The sequence below is a fragment of the Podarcis muralis genome, chromosome 4 (assembly GCF_964188315.1).
Source record: "Podarcis muralis chromosome 4, rPodMur119.hap1.1, whole genome shotgun sequence".
Lineage (NCBI taxonomy): Eukaryota > Metazoa > Chordata > Lepidosauria > Squamata > Lacertidae > Podarcis > Podarcis muralis.
Genome location: NC_135658.1, coordinates 28,231,096 through 28,254,703, shown reverse-complemented (window position 1 = coordinate 28,254,703; position 23,608 = coordinate 28,231,096). Strand labels below are relative to the sequence as shown.

Below are 23,608 nucleotides of genomic sequence, written 5' to 3'. Positions count from 1 at the left end.
CAACTTGGAAACTAGCGTATAGTGTTGTACGGCTGGCTGCCTTATGTGCGGCGACTCTCCCAGAGACGAAAACAATAAATGCTAATCTATTTAAATTCACAAGGAGGCAGCATTGGACAAAGGCTAGGCGATAAATTGGGATGGCTTCTAAGAGTGCTTCTAGAATGTGCAGTTTTAGTGCTACCTAGTCATTGATTTTCCACTATAAGCTACAAAAATAATTACAAGCGACTCTCCATCGGTCTATGAGCCTGGCGCTATTTGTGTGTGAATATCCTGCTGTTATAACTATACTAGTGGGCGTAGCATAGTTGTGTGGCTACAGGAGTAAATGTGTGCCTAACCATGCCATTTTAGCAGTGTGCTTAAAAAAATGCTAGGGACACTTATTCATTTGAAAACATTTGCAAAATTAAATTAAGTAGGTGAAAAGGTGTTTTGTTGCCATTTGTACCCCCCCCCCAAAAAAAATAGGCTGCTAAAAGGATGCTGATGAGAAGGATAATAATGGGAGTGTGTCAAAGTGATTATGTGTTGCAATGGAGCGCAAATTACATGTAAAAACTATGCCTCTACAAAAACAAACAGAAAAGTAGTGGGCTACTGTTCTGTTCCTACCTCCCAGAAAAGAATTGAGAAACAATGCAAGCAGCAGAGACACAGAGAGATTCAAACCGCATCAAATGCCCATAGCAAAATTAACACGCCTTCTAAAATCTCCATCTCGGCATCTGTCTTGGAATTGAATTGATTTTATGCATGTGCTGCTGTTTTAAACTGTTTTTTAAAACAATTTTTATTTAAAAAAATTAGATATAAAACAGTTGCATATAGAAAACAATTGTATAACACTGTAATAACTGGCTTATGAACACTCGATCCATGATGCTTGATGAATAGCTGGCTCTTCTCTTAGGAATACTTTAAACCTTAATATAACCAAGAGGAAACGGGAACAGGATTTGTACCCCCCCCCCTGCGCTTCTGTTAGGGAGGGTAGGACTGAAACCAATGGCTTCAAGTTACAAGCAAGATTTTGAAAGAACTTTCTGACAGTAAGAGCTGTTAGACAGTGGAGCAGACTCCCGTGAAAGGTGGTGGACTCTTCTTCCTTGGAGGTTTCTAAGCAGAGGTTGGATGGCCATCTGCCATTTATGATCTAGTTGAGATGCCTGCATTGCAGGGGGTTGGACTAGATGACCCTCAAGGCCCCTTCCAACTCTACAATTCTAGGGTCTCTTTTGTTTGCAGGGTGTTGGGCTTGTGCTGGGCCCAGGGGGTAACCCGAGAAACGCCGTCCAGGACCGGACCAGAATCTGAAGGTTCTGCTAGGAGTCAGTCCGGCAGGGCCAAGGCAAGACATGAGGCAGGAAACCAGGCAAGGACAGGTACAGGATCTCAGGCAGGATCTAGCAAACAGCAATGTTGCTCCTGCAACCTGGGGCGGGGTCTGACAGCCTTTTATCTTTGCCGGGGTAGTGGCCAGTCCTGACCCCCCTGCGACTCACCTCCCTGTTTCGCCCAAAGGTGAGCACTCCTCCTGCGAGTACTCAGGTCTCTCCTTCTCTCAGACCTCAGTCTCTGCAGCTCGGGAGACATCGGTGGGTTACTAGACCCAGGGGCCGCCTCAGCCTCCCCTGACCAAACCAGTAGTGGAGCAGCTGTAAGTGATGGCCCAGCTGAAGGCAATGAGGTAATTCCTGCATCTGGAGCCAGGGCAGGCTCAGGCCCCTGACTCAGCCCAGCTGGTGCTTGTTGCAGGGGAACCTGTGCAGACTGGGACTCTTCAGGATCAGGCCCCAGACTTGGTTCAGATGATGCCTGAAGCAAAGGATCCAGTGCGGACTGAGACTCCTCTGGTTCCAAGTCCGAGCCCAAGTCCCAGGCCATCACAGAGCTATGTGTTCAACAAAGTGCATTCCATGCCATGAATCTAATTGCATATAATTGATAGTTTGACAAAAGAAATACTGTTCCTTTGCTATCACCCCATCCCTCCCAAAATTGCTATTATTTATTTCTTGGCTTTTTGTATGGCAAAAGTTAAGCCTTGTTTTATCTTTCTTGTTCTAAGAAACCAAGTCAAGGAACTCTCCTTCTCAGGCAGTCCTGGTGTCTGAGAGCAGCTAATTATAATCCGTTGCACGTTCCCAAGCAAAGCAGACCGAGCAAACAAAACAAGCAAACAAACAAAAAAGGATTTTCACAGTAAGAATCTGCACTAGTGATATAGAATTCACCAAGGTGATAGAATGTGAAGCGATCATGTCTCAGGGAAGGAACTGTTCGCATTAGGGTTTGAAAATTTTGACAATCTATAAGAAAGCAAATGAACAGCATTTGGTTCCCTGACAACAAGCACATAGCTTCCAAACAATACTGATCAGCACTGCAGTCACTCTTGGACTCAGTCTGCACCCAAACTCATTTTATTATTATTTTTTAAAGCCGGTAATTTTTTATCTATTTATATGCATTGAGAGTTTTTTTTAACAAATCCTCCCCCCCCCCCTCACCTCTTACCTGCTAAGTGTGGATGTTTCTAAGTGTCCTGAAGCAGAACTTGGCCTCACTTTTCTCCCCAGAGGCATTCTGGCACCAGAAATCATACCAGAAAATTACCCTTCCCAGTGCCAGCAACTGAATCTCACAATGCCACTGCTGTTTCCACTCCCCTGAGGCAGCGGTGGGTGCCCACTTTGTGCCTAAGATTGGAGCCTGCTGGTTAGAGCTTGTCTGTCCACAGTTTGCCACAGCTCAGGTTACTTAGCACCTCCTCCAAGTCCCAAAGCATCACAGCTTGGGGATTATGCATTGCAGCACCCTCAGGGCAGGGGTGTTGCTAGGTGCTTAAGAGTCTTGGGGAACATGTGCACATTTGTATACCCTTTACTAATATATATATACAGTGGTACCTCAGGTTAAGTACTTAATTTGTTCCGGAGGTCTGTACTTAACCTGAAACTGTTCTTAACCTGAGGTACCACTTTAGCTAATGGGGCCTCCTGCTGCTGCTGTGCTGCCGGAGCACGATTTCTGTTCTCATCCTGAAGCAAAGTTCTTAACCTGAAGCACTATTTCTGGGTTAGCGGAGTCTGTGACCTGAAGCGTCTGTAACCCGAGGTACCACTGTATATTGATGGGAAAATTGGGGGGGGGGGGAGACAGCAGCTGCAGCACTATAAGTGACATGTAGAAAGGCCCTGAGCTGTGATTCTCAAAGGTGCCACCTGTACCACAATAAAAGTCCCTCTACGTACCTGAGTACAGTGGTACCTCGGGTTAAGAACTTTATTCTTCTGGAGGTCCATTCTTAACCTGAAACTGTTCTTAACCTGAAGCACCACTTTAGCTAATGGGGCCTCCTCCTGCTGCCATGCCGCCGGAGCATGATTTCTGTTCTCATCCTGAAGCAAAGTTCTTAACCTGAGGTACTATTTCTGGGTTAGCGGAGTCTGTAACCTGAAGCGTCTGTAACCCGAGGTACCAATGTATCTAGTTCTGCCACCAAGCCTGATAAAAGCAAATTCTGAGGCACTGTAGGAGTAGGACCTTAAGTCAGAGCATATTGTTTTGACCGCAAAATTACGCTTTAAATGCATACGGTGTGTTAGGCAGCCTCGAGCTGTCCTTTAATGTCAAGCCAGAACTTGTATAAATTCAATATTTTAAATCCCATTTCCACCAAGTAGAACAGATTGGCATTCATTGTGGTTCTCTCCCCCCCCCCCCCCATTTTATGCACACCACAACCTTGCTAAGTATAGTCAAAACAAAAAATTCCTTCCAGTAGCACCTTAAAGACCAACTAAGTTAGTTCTTGGTATGAGCTTTCGTGTGCATGCACACTTCTTCAGATACACAGATATACTTGCTAAGTATAGGTTAGCCTAAGAGTGACAGGACAAGGTATCCCCACATCCTTTTATTTTTATTTATTTATTTACATGCCACTTATAACCCAAAAGGCTTTGTCCCTGATGGCTCCAAACATCAATTTTGTGCAAGAGCTGCTAGTTCAGGAGGGAATATTCACTGATAATGTTTTTTTTTAATTATCAGGTACCTAGAACCCAGAAGCTGGGCCCATGCTATGATGGTGGAACATGGTATGGAATTTCTTAGATGTTAACGGTTCAGCTCCAAACATTGGCATACTCCGCTCAGCCCTGAGTCTTACCCAAAATGAAAGCAAAGGCAAATGGCTACTTAACCTGTTCTGATAGAAAACAGCTGTGAACTTAACAGCAGGGAAGAAGGAACATCAAAAGAGAATTATGGCAGGAAGCAACATCTCCCTGCTTCTGACTCACCCCACAATTTCTTCTGGTGCTGAAAAACTGAAATGATGAGAGAGGGAGAAAAATCACATGACATTCACTTTTGCACAATCACTTCTTTGCCTGGTGAGGAACACCACGCAGTTTACAAAAAAAGGAGAGGAAGAATGTGCAAAACAGCCCTAAGTGAATCCAGAATGTCCTGTTCTGCATTATGTTATACAAAGCACAAGTCTTGGTTTTTAGATTTTTTTTCATCCTCAATTAATAGCACCAGCCAGCAAATTCCATTATGATTCAGTCCTCCAGTTAGTACATTTCGCATTGTAAGTGAAATGTAAGAAAACCACAACTACCTCAATCTGAAGGCTTGTGGCACATATTTAAAAACTTAAGAATTTATGTAATACCCTCAGGAACAGAACTGGGTTATAGTGCTCCAGCAGCAGCTAGCGCAGTGCTGTCTTTATTGGTCATAATCTGTGTTTTATCTATCAGTGCTTAATTGTTTTTTCTGAGAATGAAAATTATTTCAGGGGAGAGCTAAACTTGGCTCAGGCCTGTGCAAGCAGCCTGATAATAGGCAGCACTCCATCTGCCAGATATTTAGTCATCAAATCTCAAAGGGAAAATAGATGGAGAGAGAGATCAACAGTAGATAGCTGATAACAGCATGTAAAGGTAGTTTGACTATGTTTGATAGTTGTGATATAGTAGAATACATATAGGGCATGCACAAATACACACAGAGAGAGACTTCATAATAATTTAATGCAGAATATTCTTGCTTCCTACCTCAGGCAAAACCAAAACACTGAAGCCATAATAAGACTTGAAAGTCATCATTTTACATCTGAAAAATAACCGCACCTACTGCTCCTGTAATCAGCCTTCCAAACAAGTCCTCATTTTGGTTGATGCATGCCATTTGCATTCCTGCCTTGGTGATATTTCTGCTATGACCTCTCATTGCCAACTGTAAATCATCAGCTATTTTTCTTGAATTGCACAGTCATCTCAATATGAACAGTAAGTGTGTTACTTCTTTTTATGGTGTCAATTACATTGCTGGTTAGCTTGTTGCTGAATTCTGAGCTAAGACCAAAAGAAGAACCCTGCTCAGTCGGACCAAAGGACCGTCTAGTCCAGCACAGTGGCCAGCCAGATGTCTGTGGGAAGCCCTATGAGACCTACTGCTTGTGTTTCATAGCAGCTGGTATTCCAAGGACCAGATTCTGGAGGTAGTGCACAGCCACTATGACTGGTAGCCTTTTTATCATTGAATTGCTCCAAGCCCCTTTTCTCTGCATCAGACATAATTTTATACATGTATTAATGTTATTGATTTTATTTTCTATCTGCCCTTCATCAAAAAGTCTCAGTGTGGGTTACAGGATATATAGATGCAATTAATACAGTAACAAACATACAATCCCCAACACACACACACACACACACACACACACACACACACACACACCAATACATGTAGGACACAAATCAATTCTTCAGCTTTCAAAGGCCACGGTAAAGAGATGCATCTTCAGCCATTGACAGAAGCTGTAGAGATGATGCCAGATGCATCTCTGTGAGTAGGGAGTTCCACATTACTGGGGCCAACACCGAGAAGGCCCTCTCACAAGTCACGGGCCACAGAAACTCTGAAAGTAGAGAAGCCACCAAGAGGGAGCCATTTAGGGCTTTAAACATTAGTGTAAGCATCTTGAATTGGGTTTAGAGCTAATAGGCAACCAGTGTGGTTACTTTAGAAGTGTTGCATGGGTTCTGAGAGTGGATGGCACTAGTTGCAGCTTTCAAATCATTTTGAAGAGCACATTGCAATAGTCTAATCTGGCAGTCTGAAGGGGGCCGCCAGCTGGACCTACAATAAGGCACCCCTAGCCATACAGGTTACCTGTGGCAAGAAGTACTTTTCAGGGACAACAAAAATATGCAATAGATGTGTGGATGCAATTCATGTGTGGATTGGGGTGGGGGGGAGTACTCAGTCTCCATTGATTCTGGAATAAAATAAAATAAAATGTTGCGTGTACACAGCCTTAACAGATTTATTTGGGTTCTGTTCCTAAATTGATCAGTTTACAAAGCAGCAAACATAATTTATACATAACGAAATATAGACTCTTAATCTGACCAACATGGGGAGGTGTAACTTCAGAGGAATAAAACAGCTTTATGCTGAGGAAGGGAACTCAAGGAATTAAAACTAGGGCTACGATATTTAGTTGCCAATCTGTTAGAACAGGCACGTCCAACTCCCAAGAGACTGAGATCTACTCCCAGTATAATAAAACTGGCAGTGATCTACCCATTGTCATTAGAGGGAGGAGGAGCGTGTGGGGTGTGTAAGTGTGGAAGGGGAGGATTGCCCAGAGTTCCTGAGCTTGCTGATCTTTTTTTACCGCAGGCGGGTGGGGAGGGGGAGGCTAGCCATTAACTACGACACTAACAAGAAGACTATAAAAGATCGCCATTTTGACGCTACGTAGGGACAGAGCGAGGGGGGCAGGGGTGGGAACATTCATTATACATTGCTTTTAATCCCATGATCGATAAAGATCCTGCGATCGACCGCAATCATCCGGGGATATACCTGTTGATCATGGTCGACCAGTTGGACATCGCTGTGTTAGAAGATCATTCTTTTTCTACAACACATGCGTACATAATCTAAAAACAAAGGGAACACTTTGCCCTCAAAACTATTATTTTCACTCATTCCCAAATTTAATTGTTTAGTTCATTGACTAAAGGCAGCAAACCCATTACCCCTTTCCTGGGAGTAAATCTCACTGAACTCAATGGGACTTCCTTCTGCGTAGACATATAAAGGCTTGCACTGTGAAAATCCATGTAGTGTAAAACTCATATTATTAATTAACTTAAAGGTCATAGTCCCAATTAAAATTTCTGAGATCCAGAAACCAATATAATCTAGTAGAAGAGCAAAATTAAAGCTAGAATAAATGTTCTCTTTTTCTAATCTATTTTTTAAAAAGATTATCGTAATTATTTTTTATTTAAATTGCAGTAGCATTATAACAAGGAAATGATAATAGGGTGGGGGGAAATATTTGATTTGCAAATATATGGAATATGTAAGATCTTCTCTGATTGGAATGAAAGTTCCTGAATCCATACTATATTTCCAAGGTCAATGTGATGGTAGCACTGCAGACTTTTACAATTTCAAAAGGAAACCTAAAGTATAAGAAAGTTTGATGTAGCTCTTCAAATGGTTTACTATAAAGAAAGACCACAAGGGTATTCAAGTGTAATTCAGCCTCCTAGAATATTGCTGAATTTTCTCCTAAAAGCTATTAGACACATTTGACTGGGTTTTCTTCCAGCTTCTTCGATGAGGAAGGCCTTTGGAATTTCTTGTCCCCGCTGACCCTTTCAAGGAAGTTCTGAAGGATGGTTTTTTCTGCACAAACAAGTGAAAGAAAATGTATCACTAAAGCTAGAATAACCAGACATACGCAACATCAATAATGATTTCACATTAGCACAGGAAATAGGTGGGATATCAAAGGGTCAAATCAGATATGACATTAACATATCTTTGCTTTTTTGTATACGTTCTGTTTGTTTTACATTGGGCTTTTTCCCCCAAGCAACTTGTTCCCTTACTGGATCAGAAAGAGCTGACTGGACTGGACTCCAAGGGGTCAATTACTCTCCAGTTTTCCCACTGCCTTTTGGTACAGTATGTCAATGATTGTGTGGGATGGATCTTAGTGTACTGAGGGAAGCAACAAGATTTCTCCCTTATAATTAGTTTAAAGGAAGCCATTAATGTATAAGAGGTAGAATCTCCTTCCAGTGTGGCCCAGTCCCATGGTTGGACCCTCACTGGTCTCCCTTGGAACTTGCTGGGCCTGCAACTGTTTGCTGGGCATAGCTATGGGCCCAAAGCAGCCAGGGAGCAGGGGTGGGCAAAAATTGAGATAGTTAGGCAAAGGCACTGATATTCCTTTCGCTTTCCCCAATGTTCCAGTCTTTGAGTTTCTAAGCTCTCTTGCCCATTCACAGTCACTCGCTTTTATTTACACTTCACCCATTCACTTGCTCATCCATTTGCTCACTGACTTACTTACCGGGATACCTGTAAAAAATACATCATATTTATATTCTGTAATTCTGCAGCTTTTCTCAGAAAAGTGGCCTATAAATAGCACACACACACACACATTCACTAAATCACTCACTCAACCAGTCCTTCCCCCACCCTCTCATTCACTTGCCCGCTTTGGTTAGCTAGGGCTTTTGGGTGGTTAAGCTATTGGTGACGGCAGAAGTGTCCACCTGTCTAGGCCTTCCAGTGTGCCAGCCCACCAGCTACCTAGGGCACCTAGTCATCTGTTACACCAGGAGAACATAAAAGCAACACACCAACTACCTGGAAGCAGTAAGTGGCTCAAGTAGTAGCTGAGCTCAGTGAGATAGACCTTAGGCACCAAAACCCCGTAGGCCAGTCGTGTGCACATTAGATGCAAAGATATAAGTGTCCAGTTTGTCCCAAACTCTGTCTAGTTAGCCTGTAACAAAATCAATCCTTCTAACCAGAAATACTTTTGTCATACAGACCAGGGGTAGACAGATGTCTAGGCTCATGCAAGTTTGTTTTCCCCTCCCTACAGGAACCCAGAGGTTCATCAGGTGCAAGCATACCCTTAGAATTAAATAATGTTGAAACGAGGAAATTGTTCCAAGTATCAGAACTGAAACTGATCTCATAGTGCTTCCACACACAAATCCACTCTTTGTTACCACCCCACACCTATTTTATTTATTTCAGACATATAATTTGGAGGGACAGGGAGTCATTTTGTTGCTGTGGGGGTCAGAAATCCTTGCCAAGGTAATGGGAATCATCCAGAGATTGCCCATAGATCCTGGCCTACCATCTCTCCACCCTTGATATAAACTGGAGGGTTGATGTTAGGGATTGGCATAATCAGGCACCTGTCTAGACCAGTGCTATTTTTCTAGAAAAAGGGGTGCTGGAACTCACTATGAAGGCCTCCCTTGTTCTTCTATTATTATTATTATTATTATTATTATTATTATTATTATTAATAATAATAATAATAATAATAATAACTATTATTACTTATTGAATTTATATACTGCCCTTTACCCAGGAGTCTCAGGGTGGTTCACAGAATAAAACCAAGATATAAAACCACAAGATACCTAATAAAAATAAAAACAACAACCCAATAGCCCCCCACAAAGAACACATTTTAAAAGGGCATAGGCTGTAAATTGGATCAACCAAAGGCCTGGTTAAAAGGGAACGTTTTTGCCTGGTGCCTAAGTGTATAATGAGGGCACCAGGCAAACTTCCCTGGGGAGAGGATTCCACAGACGGGGAGCCACTGCAGAGAAGGCCCATTCTCGTGTTGCCACCCTCCAAACCTCTGAATTGGTAATGGCACCCACCTGAGAAGTGCCAGAACTGAGTTCCAGCTGAAAAAAAGCCCTGGTCTAGGCCCATGCCCACTACCAATCCCTAGAGCCTCCTGTCCTGACCCTTCCTCTGGTTTCTGCTGAAAACAAGAATATGTTTCCTGTGACTCCGACTAGGCAGTGAGATATATTTTTTTGTGATAAATGAGGTGAGTGAGCCTTTAGTGGGCTCACTTGTAAAATTATGCCCAAGCATATGCACCCTGAGCCTCTCTACAGTTTCTCCTTCCTTGTTACTCCTCAGGTCCTGCCACACACACAGCCTGCTATGAGGCAATGTGAGAATCCGGTTTTCTCCAAATGGCCGAAGGATGTGACAAACAAAGGGGATGGTCAGTAATAGGACCAGAGGAGGACCAGGGCAGGAGGCAGCAGTTGTGAAAATCATTGCATCAGCATTGGGCATTACCTATATTTTTCAGAGGAAATCCTTCTGGGCTTCCTATAGGAAATACCTGGAAAATAAAAAATAGGCTAGGAATATGTTGTTGTTTTTCCTTGACAGAGGGTCTGTGCTTTAGCAGCTGCATGAAAAGCAGAAATTCAAAAGGTGTGGCTTTCCACCTGTTACTGCAGGGATGAGGAACCTGTGGCCCTCCCAGTGTTGTGGGACTACAACTCCCAGAATCCCTAGCACATTGGCCATGCTGGCTGGAGCTGATGGGAGTTGGAGTGCCATAGGTTCCCTTATCCCTGTGTTACTGCGGCACCATCTGGAGGAAAATGGAGCCTGCTGAATCTCTGCCATGCACAGAGCCTCTTTCAAGAAAAAAAAGAATATATGGCAGTCATCACAGAGCAAAGGAAAAGAGAAAGAGCACTGCCCTGTAACCCTTCAGAGAGAAAGCCCCAGAAAAACCCTACAAAGCGGGAGGGAAGGTGGAGAAAATAACTCACTGGCTTCGTATATAGTCACCAAAACAGCACAGATAATTCGGCCATCACATCAAACTTAATAGGAGGAAACAAAGATGCCTGGTGTGCTTCTGTCACTAAGTAGACCTGGATCTAGTCAGCCACCTGGATGGGAACAGCTAGGATATCATTCTAGTGATGCATCATCCAATATCCCAAATATAATTCAATTCTCTGAGTGCCAAAATGGCAATAGTCATGCACAAGATGGAGGTATCAGCAAACCAGGGGTAACCTTGAGGTTTTTAGAGAAAGAGAAATGGAGGAGAAGAAGACCCCCCCCCTCAAACAGCCCAATGAGGGCTGAGCATACTCAGTGCCCACAGAATGCTTTCTGCCAGGTGAGTTAAAAAAGAAACCCTGAATCTGGGAGGAAAGGGGAATGGAACAGAGAGATGGGGGAAAGGCAGAAGAGGAGAAACATAGATATAAAGACACATGCACTTGCTCTCTTGGTAGTAGCCAACCACTGCCCATTCTCTCTCAGCAGCCAGCAACTTGAAATGTCTGGTGTGTATGCAGCCTTGCTCTCCCCCATGGGCTCCTGCTCATCCATTCACTCTTGCATCAGCCAGCACCTGCCCGTTCACTTGCTCACCCACTCACTAGTCAGCAAGCCACCCATTCACGTATTCATTCACCCGTAGGCTCTTAGCTGTTCCATCTCTCACAAGCCATTCACTTGTTCTCTCGCCAGCAGGCACCTGCCTACCTGTTCACTTGTTCTCTTGGCAGCTGCCACTCTCTCGTTTACTCAGAGTAGGGAGAGCTTCGAAGGCTCCCCTCTCCAAACATACACGTACACACAACTTTTTCTTGCAAGACCCCCAACTTGTCCCCATTCTTTCCCATCTTCAGTCAAAAACACGCACAGCCAAAACAATATCACAAACAGAAAGATATATCAGCAAACTCAGAGAAACCTAGAGGTCAGCAGAAGTAGGAAAGATCTTTAGGGGGAAACCCCAGGGGGAAGTAGAAAATAAAACCAAACATCCCGACGAAGACTGAGCAATGTTCAGTTGCATTTGAGTGCTGACTGACAGTTTAAGGGTGGGACAACATGTGGGAGAATGGAGTATCCTGGAAAAGGAAGATGGAGGAAGAGACACATAGATTTAAAAAGTAAGGAGAGAATTATCACATTATCTGGATAGGTCATGTCCTGCTTTGCATTGAGCATGACCTCGTGGATGGAAGTGAGAACTGCCCATAGACATCAACAGACAAATCTAAATTCTTAATGTAGTTGGATTTGGGCACCAGTACCCCACCCACCCTAAAAAAACCCAAAAGGTAGCAGTAGCAGCAAAGAGAAAAGCTCCTGCTGTTTTAACTCAGTTAATATTTCAGGTGAAACATGCATTTTAAAAAATAACCAGCTAATGCAAATTCCAAAGCAAATGGTGTCAATTGTCCCGATACTGGAAGTTGGAGAGGCTGTGCTTGGGACAGCTTTGCAGTGTAGATCACACTAAACACTGCAAGTGGTTTACAACTGGAGTGTTGTCCAGATGTATTAGACCACTACTGGAGTTGGGAATTAGGCAGAGGCTGTCTGTAATATACAACAACCCTGCAATGTTAATCCACTGTTTTTATCCCCATACTGCATGTTGGGCTGAGGAAGTAGGCTCCAACAGCATTGTGTTATGTTGTATATCCCTATTACAAGTTGGAGGGCTGTGCTGAGAGAGTAGAGTTGGCTTCCTCTTAGGTCAATCTACTTAATTTCCCTCTCATACTTCCTCCCAGGTCAATTCAAGTACTCAATAGCATGCAGGAGCCTTATACTCTACTGACTGCCATGCAAACTGGTGACCCTTGGAAATACTAGAAAACCAAAATTGTGGACATGGACCCAAATTACAGCAGAGACTCCTGTCTCTCATGCTAACTTTTGGGGGAGTTTTGTACCTCCTCGGCCATGGATGGCTACACACACCCAAGATACACTGCAACATTTTGTTGCAGAGCCCCACTTGCATCATTTTAATCTCCTGGGACATAGGGCAGGAGATAAATATTATCACTAATTTGATCATGTACAGTGTTCAAACTATCCTGGTCAGGCATAGAATCTATAGTAGTTGAAACTGCATGTTTTAAGTCTTAAGACTGTCAAGTAATTCATTGGTTGAGAAAACAGAATCAGATCAGCTCTACAAATGGAAAAATGAGAACACTTAGAAGATTTTGTCATTCAGGAAGTCTTCGCTGCTTTTGGCTCCCCCAATGCCTATTGCAGTTTATTATCCTCCACCCCCACCTACCTGGAAGAGGAGCTCTGTCCACATATGCTTTAATTTCTTCTGGGTCTAAAGAATTCAAAACGGACAGGATCTCATTATAATCTTTCCCAAAATCTCTTTGGTATGTGGTCAGATGTTTGGTATGTTCATGATTCCAGATCTGAGCAAAAGATACTGAAGGAACTGTGAAGAGAAGCCAAAAAGAGAGAAGTGAAACCATGAAATAAAGAAACCACACCACTGTTCCCCCACCCCTTCCTCTGGAATGCTCTGGCTTTCCAATTCCAAGTTTTGCCATAATAATGACAAAGGATGCCTCTCAGGTGGTCTGCAGTTCAGGAGTACCCACAACGGCGGAGCATGATTCTGATGGACTTTGCCCTTATAGGTCAATAACTCATATGCTGTGATTTCTACTGATGGAACACATAGATGAATGTAGCCAATGACACCTTTGCCTATAACAAGCACTAATGTAAATAAAATCACAAATCAATATGCAGGACCTAACATTTCACAAAGGCAGGGACTTAGTTAATAATGATCTACAATTTCCAAAGCACATGTACTTTTCCAAATGTGCACTTGTTTTCCAATTATATGGAGTCTAGAATTCTTTCTGTGAGATAGTACTTGGTTTGCCTTTTTCAGGCACTCAAACAGCACATAATTGATAGCTGTGAAAATACAACTTCCCTATAATAGCATGTAATAATTATTAGCCCTTTGTGAAATGTAGTCAACACATTCTCTATTCAATATTGCCTGCAATGCTGATTTAGGGGATATAAAGAAAAAGCTGTATTTTCTTTTCCTATTTTTAGGCAAGAACAATACTGGAGTGGGAAGGAACCTATTTTAGGTTATATGGTGGATTGGGTTTCTCTTGTTGAATTCTTAACTGTAATGCTTACCGTATTTTTTGCTCTATAAGACGCACATTTTCCCTCCTAAAAAGGGGAAATGTGTGTGCATCTTATGGAGTGAATGCAGGCTGCGCAGCAATCCCAGAAGCCAGACCAGCTAGAGGGAGCACTGCGCAGCGATCCCTCTTGCTGTTCTGGCTTCTGGCTTAGCTGCACGAAGCCTCTTCAGGGCAGGGGGAGCCTTCATTCTGCGCAGTGATCCCTCTTGCTGTTCTGGCTTCTGGGATTCAGAATATTTTCTTTCTTGTTCTCCTCCTCCAAAAACTAGGTGCGTCTTATGGTCTGGTGCGTCTTATAGAGTGAAAAATACGGTAATTATGCTGATGTAAGCCACCTTGGATATTTTTCTTGGAAATACCCTTTAAAAATAAAATTAAAATTAAAAAGTTCTTTAAAAATAAAGCAATGATAGAATAATTTAGTGGCGAGTTTCCTTCAAGCTAACCACATGTGTCGCCTTGCCCCTGTGACTGAGGGGGCCCAGGGCTGCATGATGTCAGCGCCCCCAGCGGTGTGCAGACGTCGTCCATGCATGCCATGGGGCATGCTGACATGCGTGTGCACACCCCATGGTGTGCATACATGGCCGTTGGAAAAGTTTAGAGGGCCTGGCCCTCTGATTTGAAATTTTGGGATGGGCCTTGGCCCCCACTGCCCCCCATACTTGGTGCCGTGGTTTCGTTGTGGTAGATGCCAAGACCATTGCCTATTCCATAGTAAGAGCAATTCTCCTATGCAACCTACTGGGTCTAAGTGGCTCTTGGGAGAAGAAATCCTCTTTCTCTCATTTTCTTTGGAAACCTCAGCATCACTGCTCAAATATGTAAACAAAGCTAACCTTGAAAGTATTATCTGCCTACATTTGCAAGAAAATGGGGTTCAGTGAACCAAATTCCAAAACTGGGCATCAAACCCAGAGTTTCATCTATTTTATTGCACCCAAAAATATCCTTACCAGTGCCTTTCACTGGAATATGGCGCTTCGCATTACATCCATATTTCCAAGTATAGTCCCTTAAATCTGGATTATTGGCTTGGGGCTGGTAATTATGCCTGAATTCAGTATCTGGTGGCTTGGGGACTAACATTTTCCAGTCTGAAGGAGCAGGAGCACCATCTCTTGGAGCACCTGAAATGAAAAAGTAATGATGCGGCAAATGTAAAGAGCAAATAAATTTCTTTTTATAAAAAATGTGGAGGGGAAATCATGCAAAGAGCAAATGACAGAAAGCCAGTTAGGCTGCAGTCCTAGACACATTTTCATGGGAATTAAGTCCCATGGAACTTAATGAGGCTTACTTCTTAAAAAGTTGGAAGGGACCTCAAGGGCTCATCTAGTCCAACCCTCTGCAATGCATGAATCTCGACTAAAGCATGCATGACAGATGGCCATCCAACTTCTGCTTAAAAACCTCCAAAGAAGGAGAGTCCATAACCTTCCAAGGGATTCTGTTACACGGTTGAACAGACATAAAGTTCTTCCTAATGTTGAGTCAAAATCTCTTTTCTTGTAACTTGAAGCCATTGGTTCAAGTCCTGCCCTCCAGAACATAAGACAAGCTTGTGCCATTTCCCATGTGACAGCCCTTTAGATATTTGAAGGTGGCGATCATATCTCCTCTCAATCTCCTCTTTTCCAGGCTAAACATACCCAGTTCTTTCAGCCATTCCTCATAAAGCTTGGTTTCCAGACCCTTGATCATCTTGGACATATGCATATGATTTCTTTACCAAACATGAGACTCTTAATCTCAGGATCGTGTGTTCAAGTCCCACATTAGGCAAAAGATTCCAGTACTGCACTCTACAATTCCATGATTCTTTGATTCTAGGACATACAGAATCTAAGTTAAATGCTATCTTCCATGCCAGACTGGAGATGTTTCTGACTGAAACATGCCTTTTTGGCTTTCAACTATAGATGCAGCCGTAAACCTCAACATGACCTCAATAATAATATTGTCAAAGAAGGAAGGGAAGCCAAAGTCCTCACCTGGTTGTATTCCTAAATAATCTCTTGCGTAAGCTGTTTTATACTGTTTTTTTAATACATCCTCGATCTCTTGCTTACTAATAGGTTTCGTCCAAGGTGAATAACTTTCTATAGATATTGGTGTTTCCTCTCGAGGCATTTGCCAAATCAGGAACCGCTAACAATGTAGAAAGTGGGGAGGGGGGGAGAGAGACTGAATATGAAAATGCTGATTAAAAATGCATTTCATATAAACCGGTCTTCTACTTTATTATGCTCTATTGTTCAATAATCATTTTTTCTCTTTCTAAGGAAAATACCTATAAACATGTCAGATTAAACCACAGTTAAGAACAAACTGTGGTTTAATAACCACAGTGAATAAGCAAAGTGCTCAAAAGTTCTTGCTGAGTTCCTCCTTGGGCAACCATCGGTCCATCTAGTTTTAGTGCAGAACATAGAAGCTAGATTGTTAACTGAAACAATAAACTATGAACATATAATGCTGGTCCTGGCACAACCACACTGGTTGCCAATTAGTTTCCGGGCCCAATTCAACCAATGTTGGTTTTGAGCTTTAAAGCCTTAGACAGCTTTAAAGGACCACCTTTCCTCATAGGTACCCACCCAGACCAAGAGATTGCCATCTGAGTCCTCTGCAAACACCACCTTCAAGGGAGGTCTAGAGAGCAGTGACAAGTCTTCTTTGCAGTAGCTCCCTGTTTATGATGGAATGCTCTCCCCAAGGAGACCTGCCTGAGCATGTGATTATTTCAGTGCCAGGCAAATATGTTGTTTCCCCCCCTGCAACAATGATATATCACATTGACTGGCAGCAACTCTTCAAGGTTTCAGATAGGATTCTTTCCCAGTCCTACCTCAAGTTCTTGAGGGTTGAATCAGGAACTTCTGCATGCAATGCACGTGCTCTGCTATTGAGCTACAACCCTATGCTTTGTGCATGACTGTCCCAAATTCTGCTGAGGCCAAACTAGATGTGACATTAAGCATACAATGGGTTCCTGTGTGCTTGGCTTTTGTTTACTAAATCTCAGGCACTGCAACCCCCTCAGCCCAACCCAGAGTGGGATTGCGGCTTGGGAAAAGAACAGATCTAACCTTTTGCCTTGACAGTCTTTTAAATCCAGATTGGATTCCCCACAGCTGCTACCTGCCCCAGAAGAAAAGTGGCTCTTAGCATGTTTACTTGGCGTCTCATTCAACTCAAGTGAAACTTGCTTCTGAGTAAACACGCATAGAGTTGGGCTGCATGCTTCTGGTTGCTAAGTCTTTCCTTTCCCCTGACAATCCTCTTTGACGGATTGGTGTTTCCAAAACCAGATATCCTCCAATAGGTCATTTCATATAAAAGTAAAATGCAAAGCACATGTAAAACCTTGGGTAGAACAAGTGCATTCCTTACTTCTCCAGGCTGAGGATTGTTTCTCCTTGCAGAGCCAGCCCTTATAGGTTCAGCCTTGGAATAAGGCTTCCAACAGAACTCATCTCTGTAGCTATTCCTTCCAGTAGGCTCATCTACTTGAAAGGGAATGACATGCCCTTTGCCTGCTCTGGCACTGCAAGAAACAATTGAGATGTTAATGAAATACAATCATGGCTGCTACCTTTCAACTGCTCCTGTTTTAAGTACAGTACAGTGGACGCTCGGGTTGTGAACGTGCGTCTGTGCGTCTGTGCACATGTGGGTTGCGATTCGGCGCTTCAGTGCATGCACAAAACACAATTTAGCGCTTCTGCGCATGCACGACCGCTGAAACCCGTGGTCCATAACCCGAAAAAATGCAACCTGAAGCGTCTGTAACCCAAGGTATGACTGTACTTAAGAACTGTTTTATCCTAGTTGGATCATCTAGCTGAGTACAGTGGTACCTCTGGTTGCGAACGGGATCCGTTCCGGAGTCCCATTCCCAACATGAGCAGAACGCAAGCCACGTCTGCGCGTGCGCGGGTCATGATGTGCCGCTTCTGCGTATGACGTCATTTTGAGCGTCTGCGCATGCGTGAGTGGCGAAACCCAGAAGTAACCCATTCCATTACTTCCGGGTCAACGCAGGACATATCCTGAAAGAACGTAACCTGAACTGAACATAACAAGAGGTATGACTGTATTGTCTTCACCAGGGGCGGAGGAAGGGGGGTGCGGTGGGGGCACGTCACCCCAGGTATCACCACTGAGGGGGGGTGACAAAATGCCGGGCGGCACTCACCGCGAGGCTTGCAGCACGCCAAAGCCACGCGTTTCTCCTAGGAGTGGCGCGGTGGCTTGGGTGCCCGCAGGCTCCGCACTGCCCCAAACGGTCTGCCCGCCTCCTCCCCCTCAGCTGTAGAGAAGCTGAGGAGGAGGCAGGCAGACTCCTCAGAGGCCCCGCAGAGCATCCTGCCCAGGTAGGGCTGGAAATGACCCACATCTGAAACCCTGATGATCTGCTCCCAATTTTGTGTGAAGACCAGTGATGGAGCAAGCCGATCAGGCCCCTGGGCACAGGGCACATGTGCCACCCCAGGCGCCCGATCGGCTTGCTCTGCCGCTGGTCTTCACAGAAAATTGGCAGATCACCAGGGTTTCAGATGTGGGTCATTTCCAGCCCTACTTGACTTGAACCTGGGACCGACTGCATGCAGAACATATGCTCTGCCACTGTGCTGAGGCCTTGCCTCCATTGGGAAGGACAGGAGGAAGCAGATGCGACTGAACCAGAGACAAGGGAGAGGTGAAAAAGAGACCATAGCTCAGTGATCGAGAACATATGCTTTGCATGCAGAAGGTACCTGATTCAGTTATTGGAATCTCCAGTTTAAGGATCAGAGTATGTTAAAGACTTGCACCTGACACACTGGAGAGCTGCTGCCAGTCCAAGTAGACAACTGGACATTTCAGAGAGGAAGTGTTCTAAAGGAAGGAACTGTGAAGGAAAGGGAGCAGTGAAAGCAAAATTTGCTAGCTGTGATGGTTTCATAAGATGGGTGGGGGAGTTGGTCTTCCAGATGTTGCTTGACTACAAGTCCCATCATCCCTGACCATTAGCTATGCTGGCTGGGGTTGTTGGAAATGGGAGTCCAACCACATCTGGAGGGCCAACTCTGCCAGCTCCTTGTGCTACTCTTGGTGGCATATTGCATGTGGCAAGGCAACCTCTAGAAGACAGCAGGAGCTCCCACCTGCCAAATGTCTCTATAGGGACATTAAAAGTGCACAGAGCCCCTCCAGCCCAGAATTTCACAGCCTTAAACAACATGTGTACTCCAGGCCCAAAAGGTAACAGGGGCTCAATTTCTAGTTGTATTCAGGGCAGAGCATTCTATATAGTCTCCAAAGTGAAGCATTTTAAATATTATTTCTACATGATAGTTATAGGGCCAAACTACCGGTACTTGTTACTTTACACAATCTTTTATCTTCACTTTCCTTTTCTAGTGGTGCTGATCAGATACAGCATGGGGAAGGTAATGTTTTAAGATACATGCTAATAAAAGGAGCCAAGCAGCAAAGGCTTTTGAAAAGAATGCTTGAATGGTTTGAATAAGTTAAATCTGTATCATCTTACCAATCTGCACCAGGATCTGTTGCAGGATTAAAGACAAAATCGTGTCTCATTGTCGTTTCATAAGGATCCCACTTTAGTCTGCCTACTAAAAACAGCAACTGTAAGTGCTATAAATTCTAAACACTTACTAGTGTAATTTCTTTTTACTAATCAGTAATGAGAAAAACAGTGGGTGAACTATTTCCCCAAAAACTATTTGAAGTGTCTTGGCACCAATGAGAGCTTGTTTCTCAATGCAAATAACAGCCTTTGGGAAGGTGGTAATCTGGATCAGAACCACAGGGTCCTCCTTTTCCCATGAGGTGAACCTGATTGTGATTGCCCTTCCCAAAGCATATTATTTCCTTTAAAGAAATATAACTATGCAGCAGTTAGTTGCATAGTTATTGTCACATTGAGGTGATCACTTAAGTTACAGATACAGAAAACAGCCTTACATTTTAGCCAGTTCACGAAACTGCCTATTCTGCATTGCCTTTTCTCTCTCTCAGAACCAGCCAACTGGCACTCTACCTTTGCAAAGAACCTTTACAAAGCAACATTCAGGATCCATTCTGATTTGATTTAAAGAGACAGTACCCTATCCCTCCCAATAACTTTCTGCCACTTATCAGTGTTCTCATATACTGTTCTCATAATGTGCGTTGTAGAATTATACTCACAATAACCATCCATGTAACAGTGAACATAAACTGTGAGAATGGTAAAATAAAAAAGTAAGAAATCCTCTCGTGTGTATTCCAAACTAAATAAAAATAAAAATTAGTCTCATCCTCACAATCAATTGGATTTTTAAAAGCTTAATTTTGACCGGATGGTGTCCTTACACAGCCTATGTGCCAACTAGGTACAGTTAATACACTTTAAAAAATTTAAAAAATAATTATTATTTTACTAAATTTACTTCTTTGAGCAATGTTGCTTGCAAGAAAAGATATGTGAATGAGTAAAACAAAAGTTCTGGGTTACTCATCCAGTTGCTTGAATATTATTTCATAATTTGCTAAGCCTTGCATGAACACATGACTTGCAGGAATTCAACTGGTACTTTACATTTTTTTCTGGAAAGCACCAGGCTTGAATGCCAGTGGATAAGAAGTTTTATTCCCCCCCCCCAACTGTCTCTCATGGTACCCCTGATTTCTACCATTAAAAGGGCTTTGTGCCTTTTACATTATGTTATGTTTACATTATGTTATGTTTACAACTTCCATAATTCATGTTTATTTTGCCTTTTGTCTCAGGAGCTCATGGTGGCCTTTCCCTATCATATCTTCACAACAAGCCTGTGAGGTAGATTAGCTTGAGAGAGAAAAGGTCCAAAGTCACACTGTGACCTTCATGGCCGAGTGGGGATTTGAACCTGGGTTTTTACCAGTCCAAGACCAACTCTCTAACCATGTGGCTGGTTACCAGCAGGAGAGTTACCAGCAGGGCCTGCTCAATAAATTTTGCCACCTGAGGCGAATCATGAAATGACTAGTTATAACTTGAGGTAGATGAAGTGCCGAAGAAAGATGAAGGGCTGGCCCACCTATGAGGCAAGGTGAGGCAACCGCCTCAGGCGGCAGGATCCACAGGGGCAGCAGATCCAGATGTAGCTCTTTATTCCCCTATTGTCCCTGATGTAGAGCTTCACTCATCCCCTTTTCCCTGGCGGGGCGGGGGGGGGGGAGGACGCCATTTTGTGGTCTCCCTCAGGTGCCAAAATCTCTTGGGCCTGCCTTGATGACTAGCTTGCATATTTTATTAAAGTACTCCAGGCATGCATAATATTGTGACCCTAACAATGCATAACATAATCAAACCAATATATGGCCCCCGCCCCGACTCGAATCCCACCTAACTCTTGCTACCCCTACCCCCTACCCCGCTCCCCATAGCAAAGTTATCTGGCAAGGAGCTAAGGGCAAAGAACTTCACGGTGCGTAATGCGCAAGCTCCTTTCCTCGCGCCTGCGCGTCCTGTGCGTTCTAGACCCCCCCCCCCGTCCCGCGTTCTAACCCTCTGAGCGAAGCGCGGAAAGTTTTCTCACCCGGGGGCGCCGGCCGCGCTGACCTGGGTCTCCACGGGGGGATAAAGGGAATGGAGGCCGGTGGCGGCGGCATAGCGGTGCCATGGATGGGCGGCAGGAGAGGGCCGGCCTCGCGCTCTGGGGGCTCCATGCGGGCCGGGTTAGCTCCAACCCACCCGAGCGCTGTATTCCGCTGCCGGCGGGGGGGCGCAGAAGAGACGCGGGGCGAGAGGGCGAAGGGAGGATACCGCGCCAAGACGGGCGGCGGAGCTGTCGGGAGGCAGCGGGGGACACCCTGGGCGCTGCTGGCCGCTCGGTTGCCCCGGCGCCGGGCTTGTTATTGTGACCAAGGGAGGGAGCCGGTGACTTTACACCCTTTCCTGCCTCGCCAGGGCAGGGTGAGGTTTCACAGCAGGAGGGCAGAGAGGGATGTCGCCTCTGGGGTGGCCAGAGAAAGTGGTCCTTTTAATGTCCACCACAGCAAGTCCTTGGTTTATTAAGATGCCCGACGGCTCGTTATAATTATTATTATTTTGTAGTAGATGGGCATACCTGTTCTTTCTGAATTTTGGAGTTTTTGGATAGATTCCCACGGTGGGATCTACGCACATATAAAAACCGTTCTGAAAATGCTTTTTAAAAAGGCGTTTTTTTAAATATATTGAATTTTTCATAAGGCTCACCATCGCCATTATGTTCTATATTGCGTCCTTGAGTCACTTTGTATATTGCACATAAAGCACACTTAATTTGCAACTGTATAGTTGAGTTAGTTATCCCACTTGCTATCTCACACACCCCTGCTAAATGTTTGGGTTTTTTTTCTGCTCAGGAGTCTAGACTGCCTTTTGTCCCCAGCCATCCCAAATGGACTGATTATATTTGGTTAGTCTGCAGGCAGACTAGGGTTGCCAACTTCTTTTTATGCAGGATTCCTGCTACATTAATAGCTGCTTGCCTGAAATAACTTCTAAGAGCTTCACCTTTTCTTTGTTGGGCATGAAGATGCAATGATAGGGAAAGTTTTGTCTGAACTTTTTTTTTGGGGGGGGGTTGTAATTCTCCTAAAAGAATCTGAATCCTGGTGGGGCATGTCAAACAACGGCAATTGCTGGTTTTGGAGTGAAGGCTAAGTAGAACTGCGGTGCAGGTGGAATATCTGGATATTTTTAATTACCCACCCTAGCATTTCAAACATGGACTGCAAGAAACTAGGCATGTGTCAGCATTGTCCTGTCATTCATGTGCCTACTATCATCACTATCCCTTAATTCCTTGTTTGTAAGAAAATAGTAAAAATTATCATGTACCAGATGGACCATTCCACATCCCAGATTTCATGTTACCCTGTGAATGAGACTAACATGTTCAAAAGCGCATGTATTACTTAGCTGCACTTATTTTATTTTTTAAAAGCATGATTGCTTGGAGCTTCCTATCAAGTAATAAACACAAACTTTGTTATTTCATAGTACATGGTCATGGTATGTGTGTATGACATTCTCTTCCCAAAAATATAAAGTGTAGTTGACACATACAGGTACTCTCTATAGTTATTCTATAGTTAAACTATGGAATTTGCTCCCACAAGGGGCAGTGATAGCCACCAACCAGGATAGCTTTAAAAGAGGATTAGATAAATTCATGGAGGATAAGGCTGGCATGGCTACTAAGCCTGGTTGGTATTTATTGTATATATTTCATTCATTGCTGTAAGTTGCCATTAGTGCACATCTGGAGGAACACAGGTCCCCCATCCCTGCCTGTGTGTGTGTGTGTGTGTATGGGGAATATATTGCCCAAGAGCTTCTTAAGCACCTAACTTTGGCTCTAGGTTTTTTTTAAAAAAATGTTGGAAATGTCTTTCTCTGTTGGAATGCTGGCAGCTGCATTAAAACTCTATTCACTGCCTTTTAGTTTCAACATTCCAAAGGGTTGAAAAAGCCAAGTCTGCTGTAATTTTTCCCTTGCTGCAATGTAATCCTATAAGCATGCATGCAATTAGCATTATTTTATTCATATAAGCCAGGCATTGGCAAACTCGGCCCTCCAGATGTTTTGGGACTACAACTCCCATCATCCCTGACCACTGGTCCTGTTAGTTAGGGATCATGGGAGTTGTAGTCCCAAAACATCTGGAGGGCCGAGTTTGCCTATACCTGATATAAGCAAACAGGGTTTCTCTTT

The 23,608-nt window shown here is 43.9% G+C and overlaps 2 protein-coding genes across 8 annotated transcripts in view; both read right to left on the bottom strand.

Moving 5' to 3' along the window:
- Positions 1 to 2,749, bottom strand: part of LOC114595778 (cilia- and flagella-associated protein 337-like) — a 33,887-nt gene extending 31,138 nt beyond the window's left edge. Inside the window, exon 1 of the mRNA XM_028726447.2 lies at positions 2,524 to 2,749. Within this exon, the coding sequence (XP_028582280.2) occupies positions 2,524 to 2,609 (86 nt within the window). The 5' untranslated portion in view covers positions 2,610 to 2,749. The remainder of the gene's footprint in view (positions 1 to 2,523) is intronic.
- Positions 2,750 to 6,333: 3,584 nt separating this feature from the next.
- On the bottom strand, positions 6,334 to 21,634 carry TEX26 (testis expressed 26). Of its 7 annotated transcripts, none has more exons than XR_013392541.1 (8): positions 21,443 to 21,634; positions 19,408 to 19,492; positions 17,265 to 17,418; positions 15,863 to 16,019; positions 14,825 to 14,998; positions 12,965 to 13,126; positions 10,674 to 10,796; positions 6,334 to 7,728 (listed from the first exon to the last, which is right to left on the bottom strand). XR_013392541.1 is itself a non-coding variant. In XM_028726443.2 (8 exons), the coding sequence occupies exons 1-8, from the start codon at positions 21,570 to 21,572 to the stop codon at positions 7,701 to 7,703; spliced, it is 936 nt and encodes a 311-aa protein (XP_028582276.2). In that variant the 5' UTR covers positions 21,573 to 21,634; the 3' UTR covers positions 6,334 to 7,700. The 7 variants fall into 7 exon arrangements, 6 of the variants coding, with proteins under 6 accessions (XP_028582276.2, XP_028582271.2, XP_028582272.2 ...); XM_028726443.2 differs by lacking the exon at positions 10,674 to 10,796 and adding an exon at positions 10,186 to 10,231; XM_028726438.2 differs by lacking the exon at positions 10,674 to 10,796.
- Positions 21,635 to 23,608: the final 1,974 nt, after the last annotated feature.

Excerpts from the sequence above, each read along its gene's own strand:
- TEX26 (XM_028726438.2), bottom strand. The coding sequence starts at position 21,572 with ATGGAGCCCCCAGAGCGCGAGGCCGGCCCTCTCCTGCCGCCCATCCAT. Across the intron at positions 19,493-21,442 it reads AGCGCGGCCGGCGCCCCCGG|TAGGCAGACTAAAGTGGGAT; the intron begins GTGAGAAAACTT and ends TGCTGTTTTTAG. Across the intron at positions 7,729-12,964 it reads GGACAGAGCTCCTCTTCCAG|AAAAAACCATCCTTCAGAAC; the intron begins GTAGGTGGGGGT and ends TTGTTTGTGCAG.